The sequence below is a fragment of the Branchiostoma belcheri genome, unplaced genomic scaffold, assembly GCF_001625305.1.
Source record: "Branchiostoma belcheri isolate BF01 breed outbred unplaced genomic scaffold, Haploidv18h27 scaffold19, whole genome shotgun sequence".
In the NCBI taxonomy this organism is placed as follows: Eukaryota; Metazoa; Chordata; class Leptocardii; order Amphioxiformes; family Branchiostomatidae; genus Branchiostoma; species Branchiostoma belcheri.
The window spans coordinates 2,173,090-2,200,845 of NW_017803379.1; the positions used below are offsets into that span (position 1 = coordinate 2,173,090).

The 27,756-nt window shown below is 43.9% G+C and overlaps 1 protein-coding gene across 1 annotated transcript in view; it reads left to right on the forward strand.

The window, feature by feature from the left end:
• The window catches only part of LOC109467929 (neurobeachin-like), a 144,644-nt gene that overhangs the window by 73,882 nt on the left and 43,006 nt on the right, over positions 1-27,756 (forward strand). Inside the window, 5 exon segments of the mRNA XM_019766085.1 lie at positions 2,991-3,099; positions 3,709-3,914; positions 4,282-4,421; positions 4,751-4,885; positions 7,215-7,351. Coding sequence (XP_019621644.1) covers positions 2,991-3,099; positions 3,709-3,914; positions 4,282-4,421; positions 4,751-4,885; positions 7,215-7,351 — 727 coding nt within the window.

Sequence of the window (27,756 nt, forward strand, 5' to 3'; positions counted from 1 at the left end):
CTTTTCACCGTTCAAAACCCAATTTTCACCCTTCAAAACTTAATTTTTCATCGTTCAAAATTTAAATTTTCACCCTTCAAAACTCAATTTTTCACCATTCAAAACCCAATTTTCATCGTTAAAAACTTTTTTTTCACCCTTCAAAACTCAAATTTTCACCCTTCAAAACTCAAATTTTCATCGTTCAAAACTCAAATTTTCATCGTTCAAAACTTTTTTTCACCCTTCAAAACTCAAATTTTCATCGTTCATCGACTCGTCCCCAGGATACTATGGTTGGCTCTTCCCAGTATGCTTTGCGCGGAGCGCGGTCTCTTTCCCAGGGCAGTCAAAAACACGAATACGCTGTTATTCGCTGCAGTCCCGCCGTGCCCAGAACGTAATTTTATATTATACCGGACGCTGTGGAAGGAAAACATTTCCAACACGGTTCCAACCGCACCAAGGCACGATTTTCAACCGGCTGTTTTTGTAAGTTAGAATGGGGAGGAGGGCCGGGGGCGTTTCTAAGTACTTAGACTACGTTTCTAAGTACTTAGACTAAGTTAGAGTAGTTTTTCGTGTTTATAAATTATGTTGTGGACAGAGTCCGACGGACTGTTGTTGGTTTGTTGTAACCCCAAAACGTACTGCTCCATTGGTTTTGGAACTACTTGTATTTGTTTTGAGTGGCGGACAGACGTATATTTTCCGACATAAATTCCCAACTATTTTCCACTGACACAGTTTCTCCAAATTGTTACATAACTGTTTGGCGCGATCACTAGCTAATCTTACCCATTGCATTCTAAAGTTGCAGCTTCTGCTGACCCAAACTTTTTACACTTTTCGTAGCCCACATTTTGTTGCTTATGCATAGAGCTCATTGTAATTCATTCATTAATGTGCACAGATTGTCTCACGTTTCCTTGGCTTTTCTTATTCATTTCCACCCTGCTCTTTCTCACTTCTCAAATTGTTGTGAACTACCGGTATCCTACCTTCCCCAAATGTATCATCCTATATGCTGTCTGTTGCATTGTTATGAATATGATATGACATGTTTTGCCTTGCGCATAATTAGAATGTGGAGGGGAGTGTTTCTACTTTTAGGTTTTTTCGTCTGAATTGTTGTGGTCAAACTGTGAATGGGCCTGCCTCTCCACCGAAAGTTCCCCAGGGCCAAACAGTTATGTAACAATTTGGAGAAACTGTGTCAGTGGAAAATAGTTGGGAATTTATGTCGGAAAATATACGTCTGTCCGCCACTCAAAACAAATACAAGTAGTTCCAAAACCAATGGAGCAGTACGTTTTGGGGTTACAACAAACCAACAACAGTCCGTCGGACTCTGTCCACAACATAATTTATAAACACGAAAAAACTACTCTAACTTAGTCTAAGTACTTAGAAACGTAGTCTAAGTACTTAGACCCCCGGCCCCCCTCCCCATTCTAACTTACAAAAACAGCCGGTTGAAAATCGTGCCTTGGTGCGGTTGGAACCGTGTTGGAAATGTTTTCCTTCCACAGCGTCCGGTATAATATAAAATTACGTTCTGGGCACGGCGGGACTGCAGCGAATAACAGCGTATTCGTGTTTGTACTTGACTGCCCTGGGAAAGAGACCGCGCTCCGCGCAAAGCATACTGGGAAGAGCCAACCATAGTATCCTGGGGACGAGTCGATGAACGATGAAAATTTGAGTTTTGAAGGGTGAAAAAAGTTTTGAACGATGAAAATTGGGTTTTGAAGGGTGAAAAATTGAGTTTTGAAGGGTGAAAAATTCAATTTTGAACGATGAAAAATTAAGTTTTGAAGGGTGAAAATTGGGTTTTGAACGGTGAAAAGTAAGTTTTGAAGGGTGAAAAATTAAGTTTTGAACGATGAAAAATTGAGTTTTGAAGGGAGAAAATGGGGTTTTGAAGGGTGAAAATTTGAGTTTTGAAGGGTGAAAAATTAAGTTTTGAACGATGAAAAATTGAGTTTTGAAGGGTGAAAATTGGGTTTTGAAGGGTGAAAATTTGAGTTTTGAAGGGTGAAAATTGAGTTTTGAAGGGTGAAAATGGGTTTTGAACGGTGAAAACTGACCCGATGAAGCCTTGTTGAAGTTGTACCTTTGGTCTTTCGTAAAAACATGGTCATCATTCCCGCTATTCTTTGTAAACAAATCCAATTATGAGCACAAATAAAATTAGCTGCCCCACTGGTACCTTTCATGGATTGCTCGATTACATTCTTTCACACGAGTGAGACGGGACTGCTCCAGGTCATGCTCTTTATTTGTACTCATCGGTATGTGAGGATTTTAGCTAATCAAGGACACCAATTTAGATCAGATAAAGAGTAGATCGACATTTCTACAAAATGCTTTTCCTGATGCAAACCTTAATGTAACATTGCTGGTAAACAATTTGGCAATACAGTACATGTACTGTTAGATATTGTCATTGGCAAGCAATAAATGACTTCAACTCAAGCATTAGGAATAAAACAACATGTAGAATACTTAGTATACCCATATGACGTGATAAAAGTGACTGCAAATGTAGGTGCCTTTGAAGGTTTCACAAAATTTTTTCCAAGAACTATTTGATGGGAAATATTAGAAGAATGTCCAGTAATTTTTGTGCAGTTTTCCTAACACAGTCAAGTCTTATCTCTCAAGCAGACTTGAGAGATGTCTGCCATATCCACACCTTTCGTTTTTCAATCTTGATCAAGCAGCCTACAGATTAGACTCCTAAACCACACAGGACTTATACTCTAATAAAAGTTGCAATAAATCAGGGGGGACTTTAATTAAGAAGAGAAGCAAGATGTATACAACCCTTGGGGGCATTAAGATATAGTTTCAGATCCCTTCAATATAAACCAACAGGATACATCTTGCAAAAATTATTAGACTCCTCTATTATTACCACAGATTGTCTGTATTATGATTAAGTGTGTCATTTCTGGTGTATCCATGACAGTTGTTGTCACTTCTGTGCCCCCCTCCCACCTCTCCAGGTTACTGTCCCACGCCATGAAAGACCACCTGGTCCGGGTAGCGAATGAAGCTGAGTTCATCCTCAACAGACAGAGGGTGGAGGATGTACAGAAACATGCTGAATTTGAGGTAAAAATAGCAACTCGTCCTGTCTTACTTTAAACCACAGCAACTAGGTTATCCCACGTAATAATGATTGTGAAAATCCACAAATGACTTCCTTCCTTCCACAAGAATTTTTGCTACGACTAAGCAATGAACCAGGCTGAGAGTATATCTTCCTCAACATAAATGTAGGTAACCAGACACAAGCTACCCGTTTGTGGATAAGTTACCTCAAAACAAGAAGTCTGTCATTTCCCATATAGGCCAGATATCAACATTTACTACATACATTGTACATAAGATATATTCATTTCATAAAACATTTATCCATTAATATGTCCATGAAGGTTTGAGACATCCCGATAATTTGTCTTTCCTTTATTTGCATATCAATTAGTAATTAATGGTTATAAACCTGTTGCTCTTGAGATCACCAGTGTTACTGACGAAAGGTAGTGGATGCTACCTGAAACGTCTGACCGTTTCCAAAATCACATACGCTAGTTGCTTGAGTTACTGCTTTGTGGCATATTCATCCATCCATTCAGTCAGTCAGTCATATACTTGTTCTTTCAGTCTTGCTGTCATTCATTCAGTCGTTCATTTCTCCCCCCTTCCTTCCCTCTCTCTCAGTCGATCTGTGCCCAGCATGCTCTGGAGCGTCAGGAGGAGGAGAAGATGTGTGACCAGCTGATCTCGGCAGCACGGCGGCGGGACCAGGTCACCGCAACGCAGCTCCGACAGAAGATCATGAACATCCTCACCAGCAAGCACGGCGCCTGGGGCTGTCCTAAACAAGAACAGTAAGCTCAACACACCTGCTGCACTGTAGGGTTGGGGTGGAAGTATTGTAGTATTCTTTTCATATGCATGGTAGCTGCAACAAATGAAAGAAGACAGTCAAAGAGATGGACGAGATTATTGTTACAGTACTGAACATCTGAAGTTATGAACAGTCAAATTTAATGTATTACCAGTCATGACATTGTATTGGGATCAAAAGGTTAGTACTAGTAGGTGTCTGATTTAAAAATCCAAAATTGTTGCTGCATTGCTGAGTGCTAAAAGGTAATGTTCTTCACGTTCCTACTTGAATAGAATTTTAGTGTAAGTCGTACCATTTCAGATGATTGTCGAGAAGGCACAATGTATTTTAGCAGGAAGAACTCCATTTTAGATATTTTTAGAGAAGGTACATTACTGAAGGATGTGTTTTTCTGTCAGGCCACGACAGTTCTGGAAGTTGGACTACTGGGAGGATGACCTGAGGCGTCGGCGCAGACTGGTGCGGAACCCTCACGGCACCACGCACCCTGAGGCTACCTTAAAGGCAGCCCTGGAACATGGTCAGACATCAGGCACAATTCTATTGCTCTTGTGTGAATTGAAATCTTTTTTTACAAAATTCTTTTGTCATTTTCAAGACATTAAAACTACTTTGCTACATGTAATTCAGTAAAAATATGCGTTTTTGTAGTCCAAATAGAATCATGGCTGCCTAAGTTACTTCTTATTGGGAAAAGATGAACACAATTCAGACCTTTGATCATCTGCATTCGATAATCTACAGTAGTCTACGAAAAGATCACATTGTTGTCAAGTAACAATGATATAAACAGAAATGTTGAACAGTGTTGTGTGTAAGTATTGACCGCTGTGCTGTGTGTACATGTAGGAGCACCAGAAGATGCGGTGAGCCAGGCCAGACAGGCGTTCCATAAGGAGGTAGCTGCCATGAAGGGTCGTGACTACGAGATCCTGGACCCTGAGGAGCTGCTGCTGGAGGAGAAGGAGCTGGACGAGCTAGCCGGTAGGTTACCATGGCAACCGCATCTTCCTACAGTAGCGTAGATGTAGGAACTAGTGACTTGGTCTTCCTACAGTGCCTTAGATTTAGGACCTGGGAACTGCCACTCAAGCCCCTGCAGAGGTTGCCCAGAAGCATGTCTCTCCTAATCATGGAACTAGTTGTAGGAGATTGAAACACCATACCGTATTTCCTCCAATTCCATATGCACTAGCAAGCAAGCTTCAAAATCTGTGTGTGTGTGTATGTAGAAGGGTTTTCCTCTTGAATGGTAACTCCCTTGCTCAAGTCTGTGGTTGGCCTCAAATCGGTGGCTCATACTTTATAGGAGATGCATACGCAATGGGAGAAATACAGTATGCTGTCCGTTCCCCGTGTAGAATGTTACAGACGTCCCCAGAACTATGTGGGAACCAGATTGATTGGCTAAAAGTTTCACCAACATTGATAAATGGGCTCCATTCAGGAAACTTCCCGACATCAAAATTTAATGCCCTGATTTCCTCCCCTCCCGGCCCAATCTGAGAGGCAGTTAGTCTTCATCCAACATCTTCGCTTGGCATTACGGTAAATTATTCAATGTACTTTTTTCCTATTCCACTGATTAGAGAAGAAAATGCTGAATCAGCAGGTTGCAGGTCCTCATCAGAGGCGAAAGTCGGAATCGTTCCCATTCAAAAGTGCTATGAAAGATGTATTATAGTGGCATGTCGGGGAAATTGTCAAAGACCATAGCAGCCATTAATTTTTACAGGGGACACAAGAAATGGCTTCATTCATATTTTAAGTGACATTCTGTTCTCATTGATTTCTGCGAGTAGAGTATGTTGCTGTCGCTGCTTTTCTTTGCTCCTCATTCCGCGCACGTTTGCACTTTCATTTCATTCCTGACACGACAAGTCAGGATGTTCCACCTTAGCTTCTGCTGTCTCTCCCTCTGCCATATTCAGAAATCAGAACCCTCGCCCCTGTAGCAGATCTCAATGCCGAATGGTCAGAGTGCCATATAGTTCATCAGACCAGGCTTTATGTTTGCAGACAGGCTGGATTTCATCTGCGGAAAGGGCGCCCTTGAGAAACTAGCGTGGTAATTAATGCGGACAGTGCTGGAAGTCAGGGAGGGGTATTGTATCAGGCGGCATTGTCGACCAGATAGATTAGAAACCTCTCTGCCATCGATCCCACTCTTTATTATGAAGATGATGCTTATTGATGCTGGCTGAAGAAAATGGGGGGCACATTATACCAGCCGAGCGAATGTCAGTAAGGTCGTTATAGTCACCATGGCCAGTCCTCCGCAATTCCATCTCTCTCTCTAAAATTGGAAAGACATCATTTCATTGATTGAAATGCAATAAACATGTTCGAGATATTCATACAAGATTCAAGTCTTCTCCTCTTTCCCCCTCTGCCGACTATGTTAGCATTCCAACGCTATCCACCGCCAACTTCCCAAAGTGGGAGGCTATAGCAGGGGTATTCCATATACATGTCCCGGGTTATCAAAACTGAAAACTGAAAAACTCCAAGAAAGCCTTGATGACAGCAGGATGGCTTAGAGGCCTTGAGACAACTGGAAATTACTGCATCAATTTTCCCTGTATTCTGTCGGCACACAAAGGCTCGCTCTCCCTGATTTAGGCGGAAACCTATCCAGGAAATGTTTTTGAAATGTATAGGTCTATCTCGCACTGATGAAATGTTTGCCTTGGGGAGAAAAGAAAATTGCCCATTCCTTTCCTGGTGTTTTTGTCAGCAATCTTCCTGTCTCCGTTCCTGCCCATTTGAAGAGAAGGCTTTCAGGAAGAACCTGAAACCTGTGTTTTACATGGTAATTTCCTTTTGCTCGTTGATCCCAGCCTATTTTATCTTGTGTGTGCAGGCATTCTCGGTGTGACGGCCACTTTTCAAACCTGCCAATTTTCGAGAGCCTTGCTGAGAGGGGAAAGGCAATAATGCCAGTCCCACATACATTTCCCCTCGCCTGCAGCAAAGAAAATCAAAGTTGCGACTGTTTGATTTATGCCACAGCTGCAGTGGGACTAGCTGTGCAATCATGGCACTGCACTCCCATATTTCTCTTTCATCCCTGTAGCCTATGGCTTTATCCTGCTTATTTCTGATAGCGCCGTGTGTCTATATTTCACAAACTTCCGTGCCCTTTCTGTACTTTGAAAGAACGTCAGTAATCCCATTCATCTAACTTCTGCCCCCCTCCCTTTGTGGAGTTTCCACCGCCAATTTTTCATTGACTTTTACTCCCACCATTAGCGGCCAGCTGCGATAAATCAGCACTAATGGCGTACTCTCCGACATTTTCCCCGTCCGAAAGGTCCCGTGGCCTTCAGCACTCCCTGCAGCCTGATAGCTCCAGCGGTGGTTGCCAAGGGAACGCTGTCAATCACCGCGGCGGAGCTGTACTTTGAAGTGGACGAGGAAGATCCCAGCTACAAGAAATTGGACCCCAAGGTAAAAGATGCAAATGTGCGGGTAGATAGATGGTACCTTTGAGAGTTGAGTCTGATAGAAACTGTCGCAGCGGTGGATTCGCTACTTAATAACCGTTAGAAAGCCACTGTCTGCACATCGCAGACTTCATGGCTTCCCGGAGTTCATTCAACTTGATTTTGAATAAACATCAACACCTTGTCTCTAGGAGACAATACTGACACATTTCCTTCACAAAACACAGTTAAAAACAACATTAAAGATCACATAAATGAGTAGCATGATTAATGTCTTAATCAATAGTCAGATAATATCAGGTACTGAATCCCCATGTGTCATTCACAGGGCTTAGTCAGCAACACAGTAAAACCACAACTTTCCCTACCTCTCTTCAAACCTGAGTAAACTTTCAATAAAATAAGCACAATGAGGCATGAACGTAGGCCTTCCAGCTATTTCAATATGCGCCATTCCTTCTCTATCAAGGATTTCCACTGACAGCTCATAGACCATACCGGTACCCTCATGTGTCCAAATCAATATGCAGATGGTGGGTTGCCCCCAGGCGCTGAATATTTCAGCAAGAGGGCTGCAAAAAGTACAGGGTACACAAGATAGGACTCACCCAATCAATATGGGAGCTGGGTAGTGACATGCAGGGATTCAGGCAGAAGATATTGCTGGAAAACCTTACATATGTTCATTCTTAATGCATGATGAAGGGGATCATTCCTGCCATATATTCAGCTACAGAGAAGAACAAGTGAGAGAGAAAAGACTGCAAAGAAGTTCGTGCAGTAATTTGAGACAGATTTGTGATTTCATCAAATACACAGTGTGTAAGTCAATGATGAATGCTTTGATTAAGGAAGGGCCTATTTCATTCTCTTTATTTTCTGTTTTGTTACAACTAGACCAAAGCAAAACCATTGCTTAAAGGTTTGTCTTAGACTACGATGGTAGTAACAAAAGAAGTGGTTTTCAGCCTAGTGTACAGAAAAATGCTCCAGTCTAGTATAAGGAGTCTCTAGGTCTTCTTTCTGGTCTTTTACTGGATTGATGCTGAATTAAGTGGAAAAAAATTAGGAAGGATGAAGAAGTACAATACAAACAGACATACTGAACACACAAACATATACTCACAAACATATACACCTGTGATGTCACCTTCATACATGCTATAACAGTATATACTGTATACATCCGTCTCCTTTCATACCTACACAGTCTGCCCATATTATTTTACAAAATACACATGGAGAATGCAGAGTGATCGCTTTAGTCATAAACATTTCATGTTCTGTATTGTTGGTGTTATGGTCCATAATGTTCTGTGGCGTGGTGTCCTTGTTCCTATACATGTAATGTAACTGTTGTCACTTTGTGGGCTTTGTGTGCGTGCTTATAATAAGTGTTACAAGGTTTTTTCCTGGCTAAAGCAGGCCCAGAGGGGGCATAGCAGGATGTTCTGTGACACGACTATGTTTTATTTACCAAACTTGGGTGTTTTATAGACCATAAATGTCATCTTTTGTAATGTCACCCTTGCAATATTCAGTACCAAGTCCCCACCTTCAGATATATTACACTGCTACAAGTATATCATGGCAGGAGACACTGGGTTTTGTTGCATTTAGATTAGGATTTAGCAAATGGCTGCTCAGAAAAACTGTGCCGCAAACAAAAACAGAGGTAAAGACAAAGACCAGGTAAGTGAATATACAGGCAAGGGAAAGTACGAATCGGAGTGAGTGACCAGGAGGCTCGGCCAACCCTCGCTGTCAGAAGGTAAGAGCACTTTGTTGCGTTCCCTGACGAATGATGTTTGCTGTTGGATAGCGGGTCAGCACTCGGAAATATATCAAGAAGGCCGTTAATATCAGGATGGGAGTTTCATCACGTTGGGGGTCACTCGGACCGCCAGATGAGCATCAACCAGACAGACGTCCAGCAGGGCGCCGCATTTATGACTTATTTTTTCATCAGTGGGTTTATGTCGAGGGTGTGCCGAATCATGCATTGTCCAGTAACTTTTTTTAATGGCGTTTATGCAAACGTCCCCGTGTGTCAGGTGTGGGGGTAATGGATAGAGCCGTGCATTGCCCTGACAGTGATTGGTGTTGCGCGGCAAAAGACGATTTTTCTGCAGTATTACTTTGGTCAATACGGGCTAGCAAAATCTAGTTAGGGGACGCGCCTCATTGGTCCACATTGGAAGGGATTGGTTTATTGTGCGGTGCCCAATTGCATCTCACAGGCCATTTCTCACACAAGTTACCAACTTGGTTTATATCGTGCGAAAGTTTAAGATTCCTGGCTGAGACTCGTAATGATCACAATATGCGCTGAATAAATGTTGCGGGGACCCCTGGATGGATGGTTGACATAGGTGAGAGAGGGGATGTTTACAATTAACCTCTGCTGCGACCAATGTAATAATCACAGAATCAATGCACTGTGCAGTATGATAATCAACGGCCCAGACTCTCATTTCAGATATAATAACCACAGCAATTTGATACTAGTGTTGTAATGATTCCTTTTGAATTCAATGTGGCAGGATCTTCTATATTGAAATCAATAATGTGCCCTCTGGAACTCCGACCTGATTATATCATATCATAGATTTTATGGTGTTGACCACCCTTGGTGATTGGAACCCCAACTATACAGAACCATTTTTAATACAGCTGAAAATTCAGATGTAATATCTGCATTGTATAACACGTTTTTTTTAAGAATGAATGAAAAGTATTTTCCTCATTACCAACTTTTAAAGTACTACAAAATGTTTGTAACATTAGATAATCTGTTTCCAGATTATCTAATGCTTTATGTTTACTACTGCTTGTAGATTATCCATTTCCTATGCATTTAAGATAGACAAACGATTTGCTTCAAACATGAGCGCAATAGCTTCCACAACAGATCTCTAGCTGGTAACCATTCAGTGATCGACCTGGCCACAGCTTAGCTCAATGCAAATGCACAAAAAGTTCGCTTTTAGAGCACAGATTACCTCACCCCTGTGTTGTGCCAAGTCTGTAGGTACCATTCCAATTACGGTTTGCATTTTCAGATCTATTGGGTACTTCTTCCAGGTAATAGCTTTTCCACATCTACCTATCCTTCAACTTCAGCGCCAAAATAGCTTGATGGTCTCGCCTTGTGAACTTGATGGTGGCGTAACTGGACACGGTTTTATCTCTGATGCGTTCCTGGCTTTTTGGTGTGGGCTCGCATCTGAATTAGTGTCCACTATTTCCTTGTGGGCACCAGTTCATTAAATCCGGCTGCACGGTCCATCAGGCGGCCAGCCGCGCGATATTGACCGCCCCAAGCCATAATGCACCGGTGCTATTAAGATGCCGGTGATAAAGAGTATTATCACTTTTTTGTGGTGGGGATATTTCTGTCGGGACAAGATAATGGTTCGATGATGGACTTTATCAGGAAATCTTAATCTTCGTGATGTATTGCTGAATAAAAATGGAGAAAATTAAAATAATGAGGTTACAGCCAAGGCAGAACTGGACACTGGACTTTTGTTTCCTCTGTATTTTTATTTGCCATATTTCAGTTATGTTAGGGTACCATTAATTGGACTTTTATTGTTTGAATAATATACTTACAACAAGGCAGGTGTATGCTTTTGTTAGATACATAATTCCATTTTCAATAGGTGCAGGTTTACCATAATATTGAGGGCTACAGGACCCTACCCTATCTTTAGGGTAAACTAACTTCTTTATAGCTCCCTAACTTTGTTTACTGTGTAAGCACCAACATGTTATTGTGTAGATGGTGGTTGATTGTGTGCTCACTGTGCCATATCTTATATGTATAGATCATGAACTTGAGAGATTCCAACGCCTTTGTAGAGGTAGGAGGAAATAAATGTAGCAGTAACATGTTAAGAGGCAACATCAATAAGAATGAATAAAATAGGAGCTAAACACGTGAAACGGTACTTATATTTACAATGGCTCCAGTAAAACAAAATTTAATGTAACTCATAACTAGAAGTAAGTGGTTGATATAATAGATTGTTTCTCACTAAGATTCCTGTATATGTTGAGCTAGGTTTCGTTAATTGTATCCGGCCGAAAGCCCCAGCCTTGGCTACTGTACTCATTAGTTGCCTTAACCTTGAAGGAACAATGCTTCCTCAGACCTCAGGGTGATTACCTCGGGGCGTCAGGCAGTGAAGGACATCTCACGATGATGAATTTCCTCTCTGTGACAAGCAGAAATTAATGACTTTAAAAATGTTTGGAAAGATCGGGTATTATGAGCTGCACTTTCAGCTAGGTGCACCGTGATCTGACATTGACTGGATTGTGGAAGGTGCACCTTTCCTGTCTTGCACATCACTGTGCCGGTACAGTTTAAGGTGTTTATGTAATGAGAATACTGTTCTCCAATTCAAAGAGGTTTACAAACTCAGATGAACTGTCATACTAGCTTAAGGTGTTCTTGGATTGTTAAGGATTCAGCCTTCTAAATGCTCTTTGTGATCGACACTTGCAATTTCAACAATATATTTCTTAACTTAAGAATGGGAGTTCTGTACACTTGGTTTGGTTTGGTTTGAACTGGACATCGCGAAAATACGCCGATCCGCCATAGATTAACATTGTCATATATGTACATCGTGAATGTATCGTTGATGACAATGTGCAACACACATACGCCTCCGGTGATTACCTTCACCTACTTCCAGGGAAACTGGTCCGTCCAGAACCAGATACTGTCTTTAAGCTTTAGTTAGATGTTTGGTACGTTTTGTTTTTCGTTCAAACGTGAAGTACAAACCCCAGCCAACCTCCTGTGTACTCTCACGACCTTCTATTTCCGATAAACTTTTGCCCCATCTTTTGGTAAAAGCTATTATCGAAGCTGGTATTCAATTATGCAGACTCCCGTTTTCAAGGTAATTCTGACAATGGCGACGCTGTAATTAAGTAATTTGTCTTCTTCCACATCTGTTCTTTTCTTGTATATAGCGTCTAGCACTGTAATTTCTCATGTCAGGTCGCACTAACGGATCACCGTTGATGGCCCATGACGTCATCGCTAACCAGATTCCAACTGATGTCGTTGAGGTGCACAAGCCCATTTCTTCTAAAGGCAAAATGAATCGAGTCGTAATTCAAGGTTGCACTTTTCAAGCCCACAAACATGTAAACATGAAGCTATACTCTGCTTGTTTTTTCATCTTCATCAAACCCTCAGCAGCCCTCGTTAGAAGACAGCACAGCGCACTCGTCATGTCGAAGATCGTAATTCTTCCAGACACGTAACCTTTCCGGCGTGTGTGCGCCGTGCATGTTTGAAGCTCATTATCATCTCCCGCCCGCACATCTGTCCTAGCCCTGAGATAACGAGCTTTTTCTGTCACTGAACATCACTTCCCCTTCAAGAAACTCCATATTGAAGTTGAGAACTTTTTGTATTTTTAGCGACGTAAACTTGATACTGTACAATGTATTTGATAACAAACCCTCAAAATATATCCGGCACTTTCGATGATTATCTGTCGGTATGTGCATTACAATCGCTTGAATCTACGAAGTACAAATGTAATATCAAGGTTTCCGCTATTAAGGAAAGAATTCGCTATGATTAAGATCTACTTTAACACTTTTACGAAATGAAGAATCGGTGCTAGTGCTCTCACTTCTCTCTGAATTTAGTGGGGGGAAGCTTGCGAAGTCGTTCAACTTGATCATTTTGCGTCCATTCACCATTGTAGATTCGTTAAATACCTTCAGGACGAGGTTGTGATTGTGTGCGATTGCAACTTTGACCTTCCATTTTGCCGAGAAAGAGTGTATGTTTCTCAAAAACTTTATGACTTTTTTTGTTTTGTTATTGTTTCATAAACGGTTTCAAATTCATCGAGTAATCGAAGTTGATGATAAGTTCTACTCAGGACTCAGGAAACGGAGGTGTGTAAAGCAGGTCAAACTACCCACAGTCCATTATAACTTTGTATCTTCTACCCATATACGTTCGTTGGTTTTTCAATTGAAGTGATGTTTGCACCTCAAATTTGTCTATATTCCTCTCTCACACATTTCGTGGTTTTATTATCCTAATACAATCGTAGAAAACCGCCGGTCGTTGCCTCTCATACAAACATTTCCACTTCCAAGTTCCGTATGACTGAACACGTAATCATTATTACCGGCAAAGGCTTATGGCGAAAAAAAACGATGTGACAGGACGTTACACACAAACCCTCGCATCCGAAGTACAGCTGCTGGCGATCACTATTCTTACAGCGGAGATTATCCTGCTCTGCATTTAGCCTGTCCCCCGACATTAGTGTATCACTGCGCCGGATGAGATGTGATGTGACAACGTGGTGCCGCTTCATCTCTGGAGACACGCGTCTGAGTCAAGGCCTATTCAACCTCTGCACAAAGCCTTGCAGTGACCTTTATGTTCCCTGCCGTCCGAATGGAGCTCTTACCTACACACGTCAGTCCGTGTTACCTGTGCTGCGTGCGGAGTGACCACAAGGAGATTCGAAATGACGTGCCGACCCGTCGTCTCCCGCTGGGTCTAACAACCTTGTTCAAGGCTAATTGTGGGCTTCGCCGGGCACCTGTGTGTTGTATTTTGCTCACCTGCCCTTGTGTAATCACAAAAGTCTGCCCCACATTCAAACGCATGTCAATCAGGATTAGAACGGTGAAAATTACCGCACGAAAATGAGCGGTGACGCGTTTTGCCGTTCTGTGGCAGGGAACAGACCTACTCAAGGCCGGATTCCGGTGTGGTCTCATCTGTCACCTGCTTCTATCTCTTCTCTACATCATAACATGGGATTAACGTCCATTAGGTGATAACATTGTGATGCTGCGTTATTATCCCGACTGTATCATCTCGCAGCTGCCTAAAGTTGGCAAATTGTTCTCATTGTTAACCGCGCTATATCGCATAATGATATGTATTTAGGCGATGTTCGTGGGCTATTATCCAGTGAAGGGCGACGTTTAAGTTCTTTCAAGTCTAGACGTTGCTTTTTCTACAAGGTGATCAATAATCACTTTACCATTCGTGGGGCGCTTAAGGGAGATATAACGAGACTCGTACGAAGTAGTAAAAGTTGGTTGAAGTTAAGGATCGACTTGTGACGACTGGCCTGGTTTTACACACCTGCCCGCTACAGGTAACGTTATCCGACAGGTCATTCATCATTGTCCTTCACCTGTGTGGGCCTCACCTGCCGTAAGACGCAGGACGTGCGCCGACCCGGCTCCCATTACAGGAGAAAGTTGACCGCAAAGACATCGGAAGTGACGTGGGCAACGGGGAAGTTCGCCGACCACCTGGTTCCCCCTCCCCGCTATTAGAGGCCGCCTGTCTGGTGGAATTAGCGTCCCCGGGTGCCCCATGTACTATCAACTTTGCACTTTCCACAAACATGAACATGTGACAGAGTGGGGAAAGGTTCAACCCCCTGCCTGGTGGAATTAGCGTCCAGGTTTACTCACTCACTAACTTGGGAATCAGAACATAAACCGCATACGAGTTTGTATGTACATATGGGACAATTCAAACGCACGAATATGTAGGCAAGCAAGCCCCGTCCGTAAGGCCTAAGGGTACTAAAATTCTAGTGCACATCTGCATAGATATCGATAACTAAACATAGCCTTATGTAGGGTTAACCCATAACAGATTAGATTGAGATATTCTATATTTTTTCTACGTTTATAACATTGGAGTACGTTTTTATTTGCCTGCTAGCATGTTAAAATAAACTAATATCCCGTTTGAAATGTAGAGGCATGCGCTAGTCCACATCAATCCGGTTTATATCACCCTTGCAACAGACACCCTTGAAATTGCAATATCCTTCTAATATCAACTTGGGCAAGAATAATCTTCGCGTGACGTTCCCTGGAAAATGTAATTTTCCGCTCACCAATATTTACAGGGACGAATTCATTTCCTTCTGGTTGCCGACATCTTCCAATCATACCCGGTAATACGTCGCCGACAGTTTCGTGCTTATTGCTGGATTTTGACAGTTAGTTGAAATGACTTCATCTTCGGGTGACATATGCGGCAGGGTTTGACGACGCCACCGACGAAACAGAACATATTTTTCTCCGTTTATCGCTTCGATGTGTTATCCTGCCATATTTAGCAAGGCACCAACGGATTTCTTTAATATGAGCTAAACTAACACTATAGTTTAGATCAAGTAACGCGACGAGATAGTTTAAATGTTGATTAGAGCTCTAACATATAGATATTCGTTCGAATGCTGTATGATTTTTATGTGGCTACTTGTTTGATTGTTTCTCTACTTACTTTAGTAGAAAAACTTAACGCTGTTGCCCTGAAATTTCCTAAGAATTTTAAAAATCGATTGTATGTATGCAGTGTCATTGAAATACGAAACAGCCATCCATTGCAAACTCTCAAGTTATAGAGATCTATGGAAAGATCATAAAAGTCACCACCGTGTAGCATTTTCACATTAGTTTAAACACTTAAACCCGCATGATGCAGTGTCTGTCGACACTCATTTTGGCGAGCTCGGCAGTGCTGGCTGCCGCACCACCTCCTGTGTGACCGACCACCCCGTTCTATATGCCCCCGCCATCCCCGCCCGCGTGCGCGCGTACGGATCAACACGTCCGTGTACGTTATCGCCCATCAGGTTGATCACTCCACACCTTGTCTTAATTCCAGTCCCAATGTGTAAAACCCGGAGTAAGACCTTAAGCTCGACCATATCGATCTGCCCCACCCCGATTTCGGCTTCACGAAACTCCGGAATTGCTTCCTTTGCCCGAACTCCTCGAGTTGGCCGCGATAGCCCTCCGCTCTCTTGACGGATTAGCACCACGCCCTGCTTATTTTAATTCTTTATAATCCCCTTACTCTTACACTGTCATCAATTAATTTTGCTCAGCTCACTAATACGGATTACGAGCTTTACCGGGTAGGAACCTGCGCACAGCCTGATGGATGAGGTCCTCAGAGAAAATCTTCCCCTCGCAAATTGACTTTCGACTTTTTTCCGGACCGAGGCGTCTTGTGTACACAGGAACTGAAGCAAAACTTTCTAAGACTTTAACTATGTATGTTATTGCGCCCCACCCAAAGTGACTTTTCCGCAGGTTAGCGTCAACCTTGAACTTATTTTGGGACAACAGTTTGCTGAGAACCATATCATCAGTGATTATGCTCTTTGTACGTCCAAACAAAATTTCAAAATATTAATGTGCTGCAAAATTCAATATAGCTGTAACAAGCCAAGTCTAAAACAACTCCATCCGCGAATTCTCAGGATTCTACCTTCAAGTCAGTAGCGCGGATATGACACAATGTGTCAGGCTCAGATCAAGACAGTCCTATATTCCTAAGTTAAAAGTAACGTTAGCAGTTCATGGTGGCGACTCGATTTTGTCTTTGGAAGAATATGAACTACACAGATGAATTTTTACATATAGCAATCATACGGTTAATATAATGAATGACGACCCATTGCGTTATTATATATACACGTCACGACAAAAGAATAGTATGCAGAGAACGTTACGTATAAACATTGTCGAGTAGCTACAACAAAGTGAATTTGACTTCTCGCTTCTTAGTAATGGTACAAAGGTAAGACCAGATAGTGGATTGGTAAGGGCAGCAATACGCTCAGCATCAGTCAGTGGAGGATATGTCGGAGCAGTGCCCCGTCCTCCAGTGTCCGGCGGCCTGGCCGGTGTTGCCCGGGCCGTGGCGTTGGCAGGTCCAATGATGAGTGATGAGGTGATCACCACCGGGACTCCTATGGGCTGATTAAAGGGCATTTGACTGTCAGGATAGCCCCGCAGTATGAAAAATTTAAATCGATACGATATCTCCCTCTCAAGCTTGCCTTAATAACGCCGTAATCTGGGCAGGAACACTTCAGGCGACGTGGCGACGCACGGTGCGGTGGGGAGATCTAATATGGCGGGAAGCGTTAGTGCATGTCCGTTCTGTTTCCTCTGGTGGATCGATGAGGTTAAGGACTCTATAATGGTGTAACGGACAAGAAGGAAGTGTATAAAGGTGGCGGGTCTGATGTGGCGATGGTCGGTCTGTATTCTTGACGCAAATTACGTCTGAGTCGTGCACATGTTCCGGGCTCCTGGGGTCGCCCTGGCGGAAAGGGTCCCCACCACCACCAGCCAACACGAATTAAGATTAAGCAATTCATAACTCCGCCGCACAAATCATAATTCTTGTAATATGAAAACAATTACGGTGGGCGGCCGCAGCCGCGACAGGATTGATTGTCCGGGCTTGCTACGGTTGCACTTTGCCCTCTCGGTGTGGTCAGCGATCGATAGAGGAGCGCTGCTGGCTCGCCGGTCATTCTGGACTCTACGACCCAATCTCTTCTCTTAATCCCCCGGCCATCTTTACCCACTGCACCGAGCCCGATTGATTCCGGCCGCCTCTGGACCTATCTTGACTCTCGCTGACCGCGTTTTCCACGGAACATATTTCAAGCATTAGCGTGAGCCGGGATTAGCGCGGGCTCGCTCCGGCCAGACGGGCTGTACCCCCTTGGTAAATCGCCGAGGTTATCGGAGGGTTATCGTCTCCGAATGAAATTGTCAAGATGATTCTTTAATCGTGTTAGTGTCCATTCCTGCGGCCATCAACCGGCCCCCGATCGCCAATCCCAGACCAGTGCCCGCACATTATAATGGGCAACAAGCAATTCCAGTTCTAATGTCATTTGACTGGGTTTCACCCTGATTACTCCACGGGTCTCCATCAGCTAATAGCTATCGGTTTACGGACATTAGCGCGGTCAAATTTCCCCCTGGTCTCGGAAAAACTTTGATTCTCGATGACTGGGGAGCCCATTTTTCACGGGCCCAACATCGCCTAATTACTTTAAAACGGGCGTATCGTTTTGAGGTCTTATTTCCCAGAGGATCCCGTGGCAACGCTAGGGTGGAGAGAAGTGCCGTTTATAATGACAGGATGCAACTTTGTTTCTCACATTTCACCCCCATTACCACGCCGGGTTGAGACCCAGTTCGTCACCGTACCAAGACAGCACACGTGGTTTTCATTGCCTAGATAGAAGCCCACACCCTGCCGACACCTCTATCCCTTCTCTGTTCATTAGCCTCTCCCTAGACCCACACCTTACCATTGATAGGGCTTCTGTTTTCATTAATATTTTCCACGCGTGGCGTTATTATTATTATCAACATCGCTCAGCAGCCGGCAGAATTGAGTCGGTACCGACGCAGAAATGCCACATCGTATTGGTCCGTCCTGTGGACGCGGCCCGATTAATCAGGTGTTATAGAAGCACCATTGTCGGGCTAGTGGGGCTGTATTGCCATTGTCATAACTCATAACTGTTGGCACTGGGCAGTGCGCTGCTGAGTGTTATCATCGCCGGTCGGGGCAGGCGCGGGTTAAGTCGAATGCGTGTATTTCGATCCGGACGAAAGGGCGCGAACCGAGATTTTAAATGGCAACCCAATTTCATGCAACTTTACTCTCCTGCCGGACTCTCCAAACGGCGTCGCGCCTGACATTTCACCGCCGGTCTGCGCACGGCAGATGGCGTTCTGCCGGGGTGGCTGTTGATGGGGTTGCAAGGTTGGGTAAATATTAGGGCGCCTCCAATTTTCGTTATGCCGCTGGTATTTGAATAACAGATAGGCCCATCAGTAATGGTCAAGACGCCAGGACAGGCTAGCGGGGTTGTGGACACAGGTACAGCATTACACGCCGGGCCTTACAAGGGCCGCCAGCTTTTCTGTGTAGCGCACATAGTCATCTTGAGATAACGTCTAACGCTTATGCACCATTCCCTACCAACATCCGCCATTCAAAGTTGATATTTTTCAGCATACCTTTGAAAAATACAATTCCATTGAAAGGCAAGAAGCAAGGGCCTCCATCTTTTCTGTGTAGCATAAATGTACATCGGTCATCTTCAGATAACTTCTAACACTTCTGTACAATTCCCTGCTAACATCTGCGATTTCAAATTGGATATTTTTCAGCACACGCTTTAACAATACAATACCATCAATGGGCAAAACAAAGAGACGAAGAAATACAAGAAACAATGGCCTCTGGCTGTCTTGTATAGCTTAAATGTTCTACGGTCATCTTCAGATAACTTCTAACGCTTCTGATCCATTCCCTGCTAACATCTGCAAATTCAAATTGGATATTTTTCAACACGCACTTGAAAAATGAAATACCACTGATTGACAAAACAAGCAGACGGAGAAAGTCAAGAAAAAAGGTTATTTTCTTTTGCGATGACGTCACCCTGAAATGTAAAGTTTTTGTGTTGCTCCGTTCCGTCCTGTGGTCAAAGTTCAGACCTGACGATCGATCATGTTCACGGTGTGAGTTCTGACATTACCCGCGCAGACATGTGGACCGTTACGACCTTATCGCAACTTTCATTTCGTTCCGTATTGCAGTTCGCGGTACCTGTCTGTAGAACACGTCTGTTGACCCTTTGCAACCGTGGCGTAATGTTATTATCAATGTTGTGAAAGAAAATATACGTACAGTCCTCTGATACTGTATTAGGCTTTTTCCGTGAATTTCGGACAAAATTCGGCGGACTAGCATCATTTTCGTTTTGTAGTTCATCACACGTTATAAGCAAAGTTCTGTACAGAGTGCATGCAAATTCATATCCGAGGGCTAGTTGCAAACCATGTGCAAGGACAATGTGTACGACTTACAATGTATTGAAGAATGTTATAAAACCATGTGCTAATGTAGTGAGTGGCCGTAGGTAATCTGCAGGTGGTCAGTCAGTTGTCACGACCCCGCCATGAAATTTAACGTGGTCATTACAATATGACCCTGTCCAGTTTTCAAGTACTGGACACCTGCGATCCTGGTCAGTATGCCCGCAGGATGCAATTTCAGCCGGGTCAACGCCAATATGGTGGCAATAGCACTGCGTTCACGGGTGGTATCTTTTGTCTGACAGTCATGAAATATTTGACAGTACTAATTCTTTTAAACTTAAAGCTACGACTGAAGGTAATGTACCAGAGTTCAATAGACATTCTGATACCGTTTTTGTTGTCTGAAATTGTCAAAGTTTTAACGCTGTTATTATCATAATTATGTGAGGTCATCGCGTTTCTGTTGTGGCATGCGCTGCACCCACCTGTATGGAAACATCCTAGCCAACACAGTCCAGCCTTCTGAGAATCCTTCTGTTGACCTTTTTTCTTATAATCGCATTATTGTATAAACATCACTTTTCTTGAACAAATATCGTGCTGACATGAAAATAGCCACTGTGTATTCGCGGAAATCCTGTGTTTTGGAGAAGTGTAAATCGGGGCGGTTTGGAGTCGGTAGTCAGTCGTGGTTCCCTAAAGGGTCTTTCCTAGTCTCCACCAGACTCCTTTGCAGGTGTGAATAAATAGTAGGTGTCGGCCTAAAAAAGAGCGTAACATGGCCAGGGAAGTTAGCCGGACATAGAGGGTCCAGTTTGCCTGCACGGGAATTGGACCCTCTATGGTCGACTAACTCCGGTGGCCAGTTTACATTCATTCTGAGGCCGACTTCTACTATTTATTCAACCTACAAAGGAGTCTGATGGAGACTAGCTCTCGGTGTGTGACACGGCGGTGACCCCCCGTGTTCCCGGCAGGTGGATCGATGCAGGCCGGTAAGGGTGCGGAACCCACCGCCTGACACGTGACGGCGGCACCTGTGGTCGGCGTGTGCCCGGACACGACCCGCGGCGACACTGGAAAGACACCATTTTCGACACCATCGATTTTCGCTCCATATACGTGTCCATTTTTCCCTCCTCTCCCGAGCGGTCAGCACCTATGCCCAGCTTTGGTGTACACAGTTTCTCTCCTTTTTCAGCTTCAAAAATATGCCCATTCCTACCTTTCTGTACATTAGATCGGTGTCCATGTCTGTTTATTCTCAGACTGTCCAGGCCTAAGGGTAAATTGCAGACTCTTCAGGTTTTATCAGCGATAAGTACAGAACAACAGAACAAGTGATAGTGGTAAGAGTAACAATGGTAATCATCATCCATAGTAATGCAGTGTATACTATTGTCCTGTAGCTCACAACAAGGATTTTGTTAAGCCGGCCTACGGTACTTTAATACATTGAAGGAAGAAATTGCAGTATGTGAACAGCGTTTCAAATCTATATTTCAAATCCGCGTGAAAGCAACGTCCATAGCATACTGCATAGTTCATGTCTTTTATCTGTACATTTTATATTTGTGCTTAATGTTGTTACTGTGAATATTTTCATTGCGTTTCATAGCGCTCATTTCTCTGAATGCTACCACCAGGATTCAATATTGCAAAATGAAACGTTTTCGAAGAAAACTCCTTCCTCTAATTCCCGATTACCAAATGTTCTCTGTCTTAAGTAACCCAAAATAACAGACGTTATAGCTGATAGGAAATGAAATAGTTTTGTTTCGCTAACAGACCTTCTGTGTAATTTAGTCAGAAATATTCACAGCAAATCTTGCGTACGTATAACGTCTTGGCGTCTGTACCTTGTACCCGTACATCTTCTCCTTCTATAGCTCCTTCAAGACGTTCCCAAGATCTTAAAGGAGACACCAGAACTGCTCACAACTTGTACTACATAATGCACCTGCTACAGATTGCAGGACATCTTTCTGTGCGTCGGCGTGTTTCCAGTATTTTGCCATGGCGCGGCGTTTATTTGTGCAGTGTCTCTCAATAGACGGCGCGTGTTGTGGTAGACGTTCCACCGCTGGCCTGGTCACTACTGATGCAGGTGGGATGGTAACACTGCACGGCTGACACTGGGAGGGTTCTCTGCAAGAAACAGTCGTTGCTACGTTCTTCTGTGCGGAAAGTATGCTTTGCTAGTCATTGCCGTGGTTAACATCTCATTGAAAGGTAAAATTCCTTAAACATATCATTGAGGAATCGTAAGGGAAATATGCTCTGTAGAATCATGGCTTGACTTTCGCGTATCACTCTATCTCTGCCGGAAAAATGTGTAATAGTGGAAGCGTGATATGTTATATTATCTGATACAGAAGTAGGCTGGAGTTCACCGAAATGTGAGACTGTTACGGTGTCATTGACTAGGCTACGTCACCACTGAGAAATCCCACCCACATCTCCGAACAGATGTCCCCAGTTGTCGCACGACATTGTCCTCCCCTGCTCCCGTAAGTGTTCGGGGATTTTCATGGCTTGTCGCCGGATTGCCTGGCAAAGCATGTGGGCCTGTCACATATTACATGCGGGCATAAATTGGCATCATTTTCCTCCCCCCGATCCGCCGGTGTCGATGACAAATGATGAGGGACGTTCTGTCATCTTTTCGTGACCGCGTCACCCCCTGTGGGGGATGAGTCCGTGCAGTTATGACGACACTGCGCCTTCTGAACAGCCAGAATTTCTGGATCGTTGTATCATCCTAAAATTTTCTTTAAAAACTGCTGATTGTTCCAAATACCGTCATTTTGTGTTAATGCTGATGTCTGTTGTGTTGCTGTGTAACGTTGTGCAGTTTTCTTTGGGACATTGTTGTGTCATCAGTGCAGGCTATTCAGAGATCAACACATACATGAGTGTCTACCGTACGTCTCCCTTTTAATACCGGACAGAAACACCAGTCGTTACCGCCAAGACGTCCCAGGATAATGCGGGGAAATTTAAGACCTTGAAGCGCCCAGGCTTCTGTTTTACTGAAGATGAAGATGGGAACATGACCCGCCCTTTCTTCTCCCAAGTATATCAGCGCCGCGTGTCTTCTTATTAGCGCACGACGTGAGCACCGGCGTGTGCAGATGGGATGGACGTTTCTTGTCTCCAAAAAAATTGAAACGTGGAAATGTTTTGGTAATTTCTATTACCGCATTTTAAAAGAAGACGCCCCATGAAAAAATCTGCAGTAATAGAGACAGTTATTCTATCAACTGATTATTTTAGTTCGACAAATTTTGTTTGGATCTATTGTATATGCGCCTTCACATATCTGGAGTCTTCATAATTTCATATGGTGTAAATTTTCCTGATTTTCTTCCATTTCCGTACATTTTATGATCAATATAATTACATAACGAAAAGATATTTGCTTTCCCAATTACTGACAGACATAGATATTTTACAAATCTTCGAGTGCAACTTTGTGAATAAAAATAATCACTCGATCGAAAATGGTAATGTCTAAGTGTGGTCCGCGCTGCTTGTTATGTTTTTCCTTGAAGTGGGGTTGTTAGGGTCAAGGAAATAGTCTTATCCAGGCTACTGGGGGCAAGGACTTGTCAGGTCAACTGTTCATGATCTTGACTTTCTGCTGTGATTGCCGATGATATTTCTGATGATTTCATACCTGCATCGCGCACTTGTTGTATCTCCGCGTATTTTGGTAAATCTCCGCACAGTAATCAGCATATCACAACATTCTCTCTTTCTATTTCTGGGCGTACAGCCATTCGGTTTAATCTGTAAGCAAGATGCCCCTTCAAAAATAGTTTTTATTGGCTGTCACAACCGGGATTTTGGATTTTAACTCAGCTCTTCATGTCGCCTTCTAGCTGTTTCTTGTGTTTCTGCCCTTGAACAATGGCTCGCCTCTGCCAAGTGTCGTGCAGTGTCGGCTTCTGACCAAGCCCTGCCTGCCAGACGCTGCGCACATTACACACACACACGTCTTGCTGTGTAAGTCGGTGTCACTACCAGGCTATTATCGTTATTTAGCAGGTCTTTTGACCTTCGCTGGTCGGCGGGAAGTCCGTCCGTGGCCGCGGCGCCCAACCTGTTCTTTGTGGTCGCAGTGGCCGCCTGTCAGGCCGGATCTCACGGAGCGGTCGTCCCGGGCGGGGGGAGAGCACGGGTGTGTGACCGGCCACAACACCGGCGTCCTTTGTACACTATAGCCACGACTAGCCTGGGTGCCAGACTGTTGATGTTGCCAGGAGTAGTGTACAGGCTAGCTCCTCGGCTCCGAAAATTTTACCTAGACACTCCCCCAGCCGAAGAGAGTATTGTGTTGAGCCGGGGTCTGGCATCCAGGCTAAACCGCGTTATACTAGTACTAGTACTACATTGGGAAACTGACGGAACTGAACACAGTCCACTCAACAGTGGCACTCTGAATCTTGAACTAGAACTTTCGTGCCTTGTCGTAATACAGACGTTTGACGTATTGTAATCGTGTTGTTTACGTATTTGTGGGTTTACTAGTATCAAAGAAAACAGTGATGCAAAGTTACAGTGAGTAGGAATGTGTCACATAAAACTTTTAAAAACAACATGACACACTTTCGGATGATAAAGATATTACGTGTTGTGCGGTAAAGTAATATCCATTCTAAACTTGTACAGCGCTCCTCTACAGTCCACCGAGTCGCTGGTGTCATATGCCTTTTCTGAGCCGGTAATCCTAATAATCTCTTTTATTAGGCTCTAGTGTGAGGAAGGCGGGGAAGTGCTAACGTTTTTATCCCCTTTATCCTTCCAAAACACACTCGACAATTGATTTGTAGACTGTGTGTTTACTTTGGACATAATCGTCGCACACCAGGCCCCCGGTAGGGAAAGTGCAGTTAAGGTTGTAAAATAATTATATCCTGGTCGCGTCTATGGAGAGCCCCGATTGCCCGTTTCAATTGCTGACATGAATATTTAACCCAAAGTGTGTGCCGTGAAATGGTCGGCTGGTTCTGTCCCAGCCCCTCGGAGGGCAGAGGGTGATAGCCCGCCCGAGGCGTCGGTTCCGCACGGTGGGCCAGACGACTTCGGGGGGATCAACGCTCCGTCTTTTCGGCATTGTTCGCGTCTTAGTTGTTGATATTGGTTATATCCCTCCTTCATAGCTATTACAGGGGATAAGTAAATAAGTAGACATGTGAGAAGGTTGCGTGTTGGGAGAATCCGTGCCAATAGGGGTCGATGTTTCGGCAAGGCGACACCAGGCGGTGAGGTGTCGGTCGCAGGTGGGAAGGCAACGGGAGGTGGATATGGGGGCCGCGCTATTGATTTGCATAGTTCTTTCTGGGCCACTTGTTCATTTCATCCTTGGCAGAGTATACACAACAGCCAGCCCGCGATGCTGACTGGCACGCCCCCTCGGTCCCCGCGGCAGCTTTTGAACCGCGCAGTCGGACCGGGCCGGGCTACGGTGTCGCATGGGTCTGCAGTAGCCTCTGCGTTACCTCAAACCCCTGCCTGATTCAAACCAGCGAACCCTGCATGAGTTTTCAGACGCCCCAAAGTTTCCATCTTTCAAAATACCTCTCGCTCATTTAGCACCAGGCATCGGGGGCTACAGTAGAAGGCCGGGCCTGTCTGTCCGGGCACAATACTCGTATAACAATATCCCAGCGTGAGCCCTATTTATAAGGTCTGTTTCGGCAGGCCGCTGAAAGGGCCAGTTTATTAAAGGTTCTGCACTCCGACGGAGTTTGGAATTAGAAACATTCACACAACTGTAACTCTCCTGCCATCTCCCTTGTTCCAGCCCCTATGTAATAATTCTCAGCCGCACTGAAGTACCGGCTCCTATTCAGGACGTGTGCTTATTAAGGTGCTTGAAGTAAAACCACCCTTGACTTTCCATATCCAGTCATCGTTAGACAAAATATTTGCTTTTTCCCGAAAAGCGTCTCCTCGGAACAGACGTCCGTGAAAGCGCTCCACTGAAAGGTTTCAAAGACTCTCTTTCTGTACATTGTTGTGCGCCTGTCTGGCGGCTGGGGGGAGTCCTGAACCCTTTTGTCGGACCGGGACGCCCTTCTTTTCTTTCCCTCTTCCGAACAAGTTTGTCCGAGCATATTAAAATTACCCCCGCGGTTCCGTATTATCCGGCAAAGGTGCTCAAATTTTACTATTTGTCCTTGTGATGGAAGAGAAAATGTCCTCCTTTATTCGGCAGAATCTTGAGCACAATGGCGTTTGTTTGAATAACCTGGAAACAGTTTTACACGTAAAGACGAGGATACATCACTTTGGACATCTTCCATTTCTGTGTGTCTCCGTACTTCTTATCGGAATGTTTGAACACACACGCCTGGTGAAAACCTACAAACCCGGGCTCCCCTCTGCACGCTCCGATGCGTCTGTAATGCTCGGTGCTTTGGGGCTTGCTCGAATAAAAGGCTGGAATCTGCACTGCTAATTATTGCCAATTTTCTCCAGCCATAGTCTACTCAACGTAATGAGTTGAAAAGTTCAGGGCCTAATTTTATAATTGGTGGGGGGTGGGGAGTTTGTACACTAAAACTTTCTCTTAAGTGCTGTGTCATACCTAAACCTATAGGCCTACTTCACGTCACATTTCTACAATATCGCGCTAGCGTTAGGTATATTTACATTACTTAAACCAAAGTTTATTACTAAGATTCCTTGCACTTAAGGGTGATATTGTCTCAATTCTAGTTTTAAGCACCGACCCAACATTGTATGTTCAGAATTGTCTAAGGGGGTTATTTGGTAGACTAGACACTAAGACAACAGCCACAATGATTACAGTTTGCTGAAACATGTCATTTGAATGTTTAATACTCTTATTCCAATCAAAACTTAAGAGAATTAGAATAAACCAGAAAAGTTCTACAATGTTTGTAAACAAATGAATAGAAGTCGATGTTGAAATGCAAATCAGTGTTTCACCATTTAATAGCATAGATCGCGTATGTAGCAAAACACTTGGAACCTCACCTAGCTTCCGTCAACAATATAATCTGTAAGCTGTGACTATACGGTATTACTTTCTACGTGAAAGTTCATTTTGTAGATGAGTTGCTTTCTTGAATTTGTATTGACTTGTTTTAGTTGTCAAAGGATAGGGGTGACAAGGAATCCCCATGTCGTCTCAGAAGGAAAGTACACATACATGCATTCTTATTGCACGCCGTATAATGTATCAAGACGGCAAACGTGATGTTTTACTTGCATAAACTGGTATTGTAGCACCCTAGAGAAATATTTTAGTCATGTCATGTTAAGAGTGCATTTCCCAATAAATATGTTTTACAGACATTAGCACGTCTTCACATTTCGCGTGCCTTTTGACACAGCACCATCTTTTCTGTAAATGTTTACGGATAAGCAAGGAAATGTTTATTTACTTAACCCTATATATTATACCGATTGAAGAAGCCCAATCAGGTTAGGTGTGCTCCGCCTGGTCCCAGGGGCAGGTAGCTTTGGGTCTCCCGGTAATTCAACGTTAGAGCCGCCGCTCTGTGTCACCACCGGCGCCGCTACTGATACAACAGAACGCGTGCGGCTTTGAAGTTCACCTAAGACTTCCCCAACAGTGGCTATTTCTCCACTACAGGCCTTTAGAATATGGAGAGAAAATCTAACTTTCTCCGTCCATTTGGTGGGATTTACGACGTGATGTAGTTAGGGGAGTATCGCGGAAACGAGCTAAGA